At 40.0% G+C, this 10,478-nt stretch overlaps 1 protein-coding gene across 1 annotated transcript; it reads right to left on the minus strand.

Moving 5' to 3' along the window:
* Positions 1-3,656: 3,656 nt before the first annotated feature.
* Positions 3,657-10,221, minus strand: LOC138713535 (netrin-1-like). The gene is made up of 2 exons (XM_069845705.1): positions 8,843-10,221; positions 3,657-6,255 (listed from the first exon to the last, which is right to left on the minus strand). The coding sequence occupies exons 1-2, from the start codon at positions 10,083-10,085 to the stop codon at positions 6,209-6,211; spliced, it is 1,290 nt and encodes a 429-aa protein (XP_069701806.1). The 5' UTR covers positions 10,086-10,221; the 3' UTR covers positions 3,657-6,208.
* Positions 10,222-10,478: the final 257 nt, after the last annotated feature.

Here is a 10,478-nt window from a genome sequence, read left to right on the forward strand (position 1 = left end):
GACTGAACGAAAACACGCACAGCTTGTCCCACACCTCTACTATGTTTCCACCATGGATTCATAGGTAGATTACGCGAAAGCATGAGATTCATAGTTAGGGTACGCGAAAGCATGAGATTCATAGGTAGGAAAAGTAGTGGTGGAGATTACAAACTAAATGCAACCCTCTCTATTGCCTAGAATGCAATACATAAGCAGAGAAATACAAACAAAGCTTATTTATTGTGTTCAACGGAGTAGAGTTGATATAACCATACTGTGCTTATTGTATGCTAATACTCTTGTGTACATTTTAGGTGAATCTCATTAAGTTGAACCGCGATTAATAGTGTATTCTTTACGTTTAACATCTGAAATCTAATAAAAATATGAGTGAAGAGCGTAGACCCTAATAACGATCATTCTCCGCGTAAAAGAGGCTAAGCGAATAAAGAGACAAGACGAAGTTTTCAGGCAAGAACAATTTCTTACGTTAGGTACGTTTGTTACAAATGTGTTTTCACTGTTTGCGACGACTTATATTTGTGAAGCTGCACTTTTATTAGTGAAATTAACAAATTCTCTTATTCGTAGCAGAATGTCTGATAAACACTTGTCTAATTATCTTCGGTTACCGACGGCTAATAAAATTAACGCAAACATTCATGAACTTGTTATGAAGAGAACGCGTTGTCAGCTTTCTACGAAAGTAGTTTGTTCTTCCAAAATATAAGCTGTAAATAAATCTATTTGACCCTAAGAAGTACGTTTATTATTCCAATAAGCATTTTTCCCTTCAAAGGAAAACACTCATTCCATTTCTCTCACATCAATCCATTGCTGAACACAAAAAAGCGCTTGTTGATACAGAGTTGACTAATCTTTTATTATCGCGCGTTCGCAGGGTTCCCCTTGTCTCGCGCTGGTGAGAACCGTTCGGCTACCTTCGGTCCTTGACAGAAACTACATTATAGCGGCTCTGAAGAGAGCCTCAGTACCTCAACAACTAAGTACCTCAAGAATACAGTTTTTTGATGCTCTGCAATTTCAGTCAAGGAAACATTAGGCCTACTTTGTAAAAATGATTAGTAAGAATTGGTGTTATAATACATTCGACACATCATGGCAGCTAAGATAAAAGCATGATTGAAATATGTCCGTGGACACAAATATTGAAGAGTTATGAACAATTGGCTATAATTCACTAGTTTATGTCGTATACCAGCACTAGTCCTCTTATATAGGCCTAAGTGTGTTGTAATAATAATTTGTTTCCTTAGCAACCAGTTCGCTTGTTTTAAATCGACTTAAAGGACTGCCAGGAATAGCGTTAAGGGCAATAAAAAACACGCTCCTGTAAATAGCGTACGTGATTTTCAGCATGCGGTTTTCTAGTTTACAATGATTTCTCCTAAAGAACAGGTATGAGGCAGATTTAGTTCACGTTCAGACTTACGAATCGATTCATCGGGGAATAATGCATACATAGTGATGATTTACACGAAATCGGAACGATTTTTCCACCATTTTATTATGCGTTGTAGGACTGACATCCTTACTGCCATTAGTGCCGATTGTCTCTAAATATGAAACCTTAACTTTCAGCCGAAGTCCGGCCATGGACGGCGATCCTTCCCTTAATCCTTTCATATGTGTGAGTGAATGCTGTATAATGTCTTAAATGTTTGTGTTGTATCGGAGGTGGCCCTGGCATTGAGCTGATCCCTCATCCGGGGAGGCCCTCCATGTCCTTGTGTGGTCAAAAAAGTATGTATGTGATCTATAGATTAATTCCTCTCCCGACAGGTCGCGGCCCTGTAAGGCCCGGGTGGCGTGGGTCGTGTAAATGAACCTAAAAGGGAGAGGTTAAACTAAGGGAAAGAAAGAAAGAAAGAAAGAAAGAAAGAAAGAAAGAAAGAAAGAAAGAAAGAAAGAAAGAAAGAAAGAAAGAAAGAAAGAAAGAAAGAAAGAAACTTTCAGCTATCCTGTGGGCTTGCCATGGACTGTAACGGGATCATCTGACCTCCATAAAATCATGCGTACTAACAAACTTATTTTAATATAACGGAGTAAAACACATTGCGATTTACATGTGAATTCTGTCTTCACGTTGGTTGAGTTTTTGAAACATGTTTAGTCATTTAACTGTTTATTCCAGTGAGGGATGTTAGTTTTCGCCCACTTAATTTTCCTAGAACCAAATTCGAGACTTTTCAGACACAACGTTCATCGAACAGCTTTTCCAAAGAACTGTAAGTAATCCATTTCGATATTATGATGGAATGCGAGTTTTCGTCATCCCTCATACTGAAAAAGTTGTTTTAAGCATGTCTGTCTTGCAGTAGAACAAGTGAACAGCTTAAAATAATTGAGGTGTACAATAAACAGTACCATGAGCTGCTGCCAGAAAGTTAACAGGAGGATAGCAATGACAAAGGAGGCTTTTAATAGAAAAAGTAGCATCTTCTGCGGACCTCTGAAAGAAGAACTCAGAAGAGACTAGTGAAGTGCTTTGTGTGGAGTGTGACATTATGGGGTAGAAACATGGACATTACGACGAAGTGAAGAGAAGCGGCTAGAATCATGGAGAGAAATGGCGCGTGAGATAAGGACAGAGAGAATAAGAAATAAAGCTGTGTTGGAAAGTGGATGAAGAAAGAATGATTCTGAAACTGATCAGAAAAAAGAAAAGGAATTGGTTGGGTCACTGGCTGAAAAGAAACTGCCCGTGTAAGGATGCACTGGAAGGAATAGTGAACGGGATGAATTTGGGCAGGAGATGATATCAGATGATAGACGACATTAAGATATATGGATCATATGCGATGGATCGTACGCGGAGATAAAGACGAAGGCAGAAAATAGGAAAGATATTGAAGAATGTTGGGTTTGCAGTGAAAGACCTCGTCTGGGGCGAACACTATGTATGTATGCAAGTTGATTTGAATAATTTCGAGGGAAATTGCAGGGAGTTATACCTGAAATCTTGATTTGCATAGTACACTTCACTGTTCGTTAACAGAAAACCACAATTTAAGTCACACGGAGTTGGTGTGCACTCGAAGTTGGTTGCTTGACGGTTGTCAGTCCACTTTGAGGTCTGTGGATATAGAGGGAAAAATTGGATCGGTGTCGGGTAGAGTTCCCGGGTAGCTCAGTTGGTAGAGCGTTGATACGTTAAACCAAAGGTCCCGGGTTCGATGCCCGGCCCCGGAACAATTTTTCCCTCGAAATTATTCAAATCAACTTTACAGGGTGTTATACCTGAAATCTTGATTTGCATAATACACGTCACTGTTCGTTAACAGAAAACCACAATTTAAGTCACACGGAGTTGGTGTGCACTCGAAGTTGGTTGCTTGACGGTTGTCAGCCCACTTTGAGGTCTGTGGATATAGAGGGAAAAATTCGATCGGTGTCGGGTAGAGTTCCCGGGTAGCTCAGTTGGTAGAGCGTTGGTACGTTAAACCAAAGGTCCCGGGTTCGATGCCCGGCCCCGGAACAATTTTTCCCTCGAAATTATTCACTATGTATGTATGTCTATGTAAACAATTTCTCCCAAACTACCGGTTCCCTTTCGTCCATATTCAGTAATTATGTAGCAGACAATGTATCGAGAATGAAGCACATGGAATGTAATTATTTATAGTAAATTTTAGTGGATCTTTATTTGCAGTCCAAAACACACATTGGCGCTCTAATTCAAGATTCAATATACGATTTCCTCTGTATTGTTTATTGCATAGAGTAAGCTGACAATCTGACAATGAAAAGGTGAAGTGTCGTCAGAAATCGTTTAGCTAAGAGAAAAGAACTGAAATATTGCGAATCACATAAAGTGTGTATTGGAAGAGTATGTGTCATCATCTTCGTGTAAGACTAGAACTTTCCGGTCTTTACAAATCTGTTATGGAATTCTACAGTATAGGCAGATCAAGAGTATTACGCACTTATGATAGAGAGTCCGCATTCTCTGCGAGCTATTTTTAATTGCAATTCATAGTAGGTCAGTAGGTCTATATATCTTTTTAAAGAGTTCTTTATATCTAACGTTCAGAATTTAACAGTGAAGTTACCAGCACTCTTATTTTAAAATATTTATTAATATGACATTCAATAATTTCGAACACAGCATTTTTTTGCTGGGCAGACATATAAAGAGGGGAGGGACAACCCGATTTTTGGAAAAATAGCAATTCTCGTAGTGATCTATATTATTAAACAGAGTGTAAAGTCTATAAGGTGTCAATCTTAAAAAGGTTGTACAGCACAGTTCACTGAACAAGAAGACTCACTAAAATCTTCTTCTAGACCTATCTCTTCTTTAGTTTTAATGCAATAAAATATCATGTTCGTGGAATTAACAGTAGTCAGTGATTAGATTAATTATTAGGCTATATCTTGGTCTTAATCTGTGAACAATAGCAACTAACGTTAAATGTGCAAGAAGCCGACTGTGGAAAGAGTCCTTAGTAAGGTTGGAGTGCTGCACTCACAACACACTCTTCTGAAATTGGTATCACAAAACTGGAGAACAGAAAATCCACAAACCTGGTACGTATCTGTCATTTAATTTCAAGTAGCTTATACTTAGTCGCTGCTATCAACTGTTCATTGCTGCCAGATTTGTTGGCTATTGGTTCATATCTTTTAACTTTGCTCAGGTGAGGTTTTTAACTCTACAGTCTTACTCAGTACCTTTCACATTGTCTATAGACGTAGCATTTCATTTTTAATATTTCGTAAATGGAAATGTCGCAAGCTATTGAGAATATCGAAATATTCGTACATTGGTTTCAATTTAATTTTCAGAGGTGCTTGCCACCCTATTTACCCTATTTATACACCAAATCGGAGTGATTTCATATGTGTGTGGCTTACTACTATGATATAGCTTAACAATAAGTCCTCTGTGTAGTTTATGTATGTCTCTAACTACAACGGCTGCTCAGAATATAAAATAACACGGCATGATTACACTGCGGCCATGCATTAGAACAAGGTCATCAACATAGATATGTTATCCCTATCAATCATCAATCTGCCAGCATCTATAGAGAACGGTATCCCGGTCTTTTAGAAACAAGTTGACAGACATTTGACCGATCTACAGCTTAAAAATGTAAATAGCTAAATGTTTACAGTTTCATTTTGCACACCTGGATTTCAGTTTCGGCAACAGACAAAGGTATTTCGACATACATGATTCTGACATTCATCCGTTTCCTCAGCCATAATTTTCATCAGTACTCCCATTATATAAATATTATAACCCCCAATAGGAGGCGTCAAGCCTGCCTGCGTCACAACATAGAAATACCTAAAATCAGGGATGTCACATTAGTCAACTAAGGCTGAAGTTAGTGACTTCTCCAGTAGCTGAACCTTTTGAATACAGACGTAGTTTCACTTACGACCAGGGGCCCGTTTCGCAATCCTAACAAATGACAAATTAACAATTTACAAATAACAAGTAAAAGATTACAAATGCTTGTAAACTGTGTTTCACAATGCTACCTTATTAATTTGTAAAGTTTGACGAACTTTACAAAATCAGTTAAAGAAATTTACAAATAAGCATAATTGGTTATCTAATATCGCCAACGACAGTTTACAAAAATTGCTAAGGAGCAGAGCTAAAGTCGCTGTATTTTTACCACTATCGAAACATATGTTTATATTTTGTACTAAAATAGATTATTCTAAGCTTGCTGATTCATATTTCACCAACAGAAAATATAAAGTATTGTTACAAAAAATTAAAAGTATTTAGATTGTTATATATTGGCGACAATGGAGTTTCATGTTGGAAGAGCATACCAATAAGTCTATTACTTAAATGACCAAAGTTAGCGCCAAATTCAGTCAAATAAGTAAATAATAATTGAAAAATGAGTTCTATTCAGTCAATACTTAACATAAACACAATAAAACATGTTATAATAACATTTACACAGATTTAAAAAACAAACGTTTTCGCCAATTTTGATTGGCATCTTCAGGTCGTGTAGGTCGAATGGAACATGTTATAAAAAGTGAACACTTGGTATACGACGTTAAAAACCAAAGTTACAACTGTAATATCACTTAAAAACAGAGAAGGGAATATAGCAAAAAGCCTCCACGATGTGTGTAGAATCACTGTGTTGAAAGAGGCGTGTGTGAACCAAGGAAACAGCAAAACTCTTCTGTCATTGCAGATACAGTTTTCAAGATAGATTTGAAGATGCTACGAACAGGTCGGTCGTGTGGCCGTTATGGAGAGCAGGAAAAATCCTGTAAATTGTAAGGATAGAAAAAGAATATTTAGAAGCATTTAAGTATTATTTAAATCTTCTAAAACAATACTCACAAAAAATGGAAGAACGTCTTGAAATCCATGAGGACGGCGACACGACTGATCTTTACATTAAGTGGTAGCGTATGACGAAAACTGTATACGTTGCACGACTAGTGGATGAATGACCGTTACTTGCATGTGATTTTAAACGGCAGGTTTTGTTTGAATTTGAGTATTGTTCGTTAAGGAGCGGGCTATCATTATTATTAGAAAAGGTGGTAATATATAGTTCCTCCGCAGCATTCATATAATTATGATTGTTAATAGTCTTTAAGACCTGAAGGGCTTCTTCTATGCCAGTAAGTTCGTGATTAAGGGAAATGAGATGCGTGGCAAACTTTGATTTATTCCTATTGAATTTGAAGTCAGAGACGTGCTCCTTGTAACGCGTGCGAAAATTCCTTTTTGTTTGGCCAAAGTATTTACTGGGACAGTTTTTACATTGTAAAAGATAGATACCGCTATTGGCAAATTTATTGTAATTTTGAATGTTATTGGGAATTATATTATTAAGTTTGTTGTTGGTACGGAATGCTACGTTAATTTGTTCTTTTCTAAAAAGGTTACCTAATTTGTATGACACATTACCGAAAAATGTCATGGGTTTCTAGTAGGTGGTTTTAGTCTTTTTGACAGAACTTATTAAAGTGCTATTAGTTTTGGTTTCTGCTTTAAATTTATTTAAGCGTTTTCTTATCGAATTGTTAATTAAATTCTTATTAAAACCATTGATTTGTGTTAAATTTACAATGTATCTATATTCAGCCTGATAATTGTTTCTGTTTAGGGGGATTTTGAGCAACCGGTCAACTAGAAAACGGAAATTACTAATCTTATGTGTGTAGGGGTGATTGGAATCAAATTGGATGGAATGACTGGTGGTTGTAGTTTTTCTATAAATATTATAACAAACAGTGGAGCCTCGAATGGCTATGTTCAAATCCAAAAAGTTTATAGATCTATTATGTTCTGTCTCACAAGTAAATTTTAAATTAGGATGCAGGTTATTTTTCAATTAACATTGAACTTAACGGAACCAATATGCCTTTGAAATTAAGTAAATAATAGATTTGGTCCACGTACAAATATGCAATTGATAAAATAATTACAATGTCTACCACAAAATCAGGTTAATGTTTTGTGTGGATCCATCAGTATTTATTAATGTTACATCCATAGCCTCACAAATATTAGTGATCCCAGGTAGCAGCATGAAAATTCTGCGCTACAGTAAATAACAATTTAGTGATCAAAAACCTGCCTCGAATTTAACTCTTTTAACAACATCAACTATTATGTGGGCACTTTTGCACACTGATATCTTAGAAATTCCGTGCTTATCTGCTAACGCGCGGAAATGACAGCTAGTATACAACCAATGCAAAACAATACAGTTCTCGCTTTGAGGTTAGGGTACCACTTTTCCCTTTTGGATGATGTATGTGATGTCCCATATCTTGTAGGAAAGATTCCAGCTAAACGGGACTCGAAACGACTTCAGAATACCGCGTAAGTAGTGTCGTTATTGCATTATTGAATTATTTATTTTTGGTGCAGGGAACTTCTTTTTTAAGTGCGAGTATTTATTACATACAATCTTCGTATATAAATACTTACGCGGTATTCTGAAAATATGGCGCAACACTCATTCGAAACCTTTCATTAAATTCATACAATGATACGAACGTGTTATTAATTCTTGGCCGGAAAGTTTTACGTATACATCTTTGTTTGATTAGGCCTAAATTCAATATCTTCGTCTGAGTCATTAGAACTACTTAATAACCTCAAAACTACTTTGGTTGAATTCTTAATATTACCCATTTACTCAAAAATTAATTTAATAATCATATATTTATTGTATTTATTAAGAATTTGTTGCAATATCAAACTTTACACATCTCAGAGCTATTGTAAAAAAAGTTCTAACTTTACAGTAAAGATTACACGTTTGTAAAATTACCTTTCATTGTGAAACAGAATACTTGTAAAGTGAGTAAAATTTAATTTGTAAAGATTTGAGTTCCTTTGTAAAGTTCAACATTACAAACAAAGATTGTGAAACAGAAGTTTACAATTTACAAGCAAAGTTTACAATTTACAAAGATTGTAAACATTGTGAAACAGGCCTCAGCTCTATTTGAAATTAAAAGCAGAACATTCGGCATACACACGAAGTTCTCTACCTGAACAATTACTTTAACTGAGTACAGAACCATCGACATATCTGATCAGCTACTTGAACAGAATAGCAGAACCTTTGACACATAGGCAAAGTTTTCTACCTGATCAACTAAATAACAGAATCTTCGACACATAAACGCGGTGTCCTACCTGATCAGTTACTTTAACTGAAAATCAAATCTTCGACACATAGACACGGTTTCATATCTGATCAGCTACTTGAACAGAATAATAGAACCTTTGACACATAGACGAGGTTGTCCATCTGACCAGTTGTTTAACAGAATAACAGAATCTTCCACACATAGAGCGGTTACTAGCACATCATAAATGACTTACCTTTGCATTCGTTGGCGTCCCTGGCAGTGGCGCGGCCCCAGGGCCGGTCGAAGTGGAAGGGCTTGCATCGCTCGCAGTCTCTGCCCGCAGTGTTGTGCTTGCAGTCGCAGGCCAGCTGCCCGTCGCGGCCCGCCGGCACGCACCTGGAGGCGTGCCCGTTGCACTTGCAGCGCCCTCCAACGGCAAAGTCGGACACGGCATAGTGGTACGAGGCCGTGGTGGTGGTAGACGTGGCCACGGCTGTAAAGCTGCTGATCAGCCCGTTGGGGCCGCTATCGGCGGAGATGCTGGCGGCAGCCACGGGCTCCAGCGGTCCCGCGGCCGCGTGATTCTCCATCTCGAGGAACAGAGGGGGACTCTTAGTGTGATTGTCGTCTTCGCCGGGGTGCGAATCCAGAATACCGCCTTCCTCGACGGGTTCCTCGTGTGCCATGTGCAGGCGATTGAATGCCACTTTGATATCGGTTGCCGTCACCCAGTCCTGGAGCACAGGACTGTTATCGAAGTCGGAGGCGCTGGGCCGTCCTTCGAGGGTGCTGAAGGCGATCCTAGAAGCCACGGGACCGCCTTCGCCCCCGTTTCCGTTGAAGCGGTGAGAGTCTGTACACAGAGCTTCCTGCTCGTTGGCTTTCGTAATGGTAGCCCTGTTGGGGCGCCCGTAAACTTTACGACACTGGCTGGAATAGAACTGAAATGGCTGCCAGGTCTTGCCGTAGTCCATGCTCTTGTAAATCGCGATGGAGTCGGGTTTAGCGGCCTTGGGACAGAACTGCAGACTCACATAGGTCAGCTCATACTTCTTCCCTAGCGACAGGGTCAGGGTGACGTTATCGGGTGGCGCTAGTGCGCTCGGAGGCGTAACCGCCGGTTCGGACCTCCAGCAGGTGACGTTGTTCGGGTTGTTGAGGTCCGTTAGGTACGACGCCGGGTGCCGACGTTTAGGCTGCGTGTCGTCACAGATGTGGCACATACCGGCGTTCGCGACGTTGCCGTTACCTCCCCCGGGAGTGTCCAAGACGTCGCAGTATCTGACGGGAACCGCGGTGCCGCAGGTGCTAGAGGCCTCGACGGGATTCCCGAAGGCCGCGTTCACGAAGTCAGGTATGCAGCGACGGGGACGATGGTCGTCGTAGCAGGGGTCCGGAGGTGTCTGCTGGGCCGCGAACATCTTGAGGAAGTTGTCACTGTTGCCAGCCTCTGCCACCAGAGGGTACAGCATCAACAACAGGACGACGGCAGCCATGACGTCAAAGATACTTGCTAGTGGATGGGAGCGTTTACAGCAGCAGGAGGCTTGGCTGGTTCCTACAGCGACGGACGCACATCGTCATTCTTCTGTCTGCTGCGAAAGTCGTGCGCGCTGCTGCCTCGTCGCCGGCCTGAACCACACTGAGCGAAGAAGAGATCGTCTGTTCGCGTGAGCGGAGAGGGGGGCGGGGGCCGGCCGGAACCAATCAAAGCCAGTCCACGCCTTCGCGCTCCCCTCCACTCATGGTCCCAAGAAGAAATACGCCGGATTAATATTCCGTTTCCTGATAACGGGACCCGCAGTTTCGGAAAAATATCGAGTTCTCTTAACTTGGTAGCATTTATGTTTCATCGTACCGGGGTTCGAACGTCTATGCTGTCGCTGAAG

The sequence above is a fragment of the Periplaneta americana genome, chromosome 14 (assembly GCF_040183065.1).
Source record: "Periplaneta americana isolate PAMFEO1 chromosome 14, P.americana_PAMFEO1_priV1, whole genome shotgun sequence".
NCBI lineage: Eukaryota > Metazoa > Arthropoda > Insecta > Blattodea > Blattidae > Periplaneta > Periplaneta americana.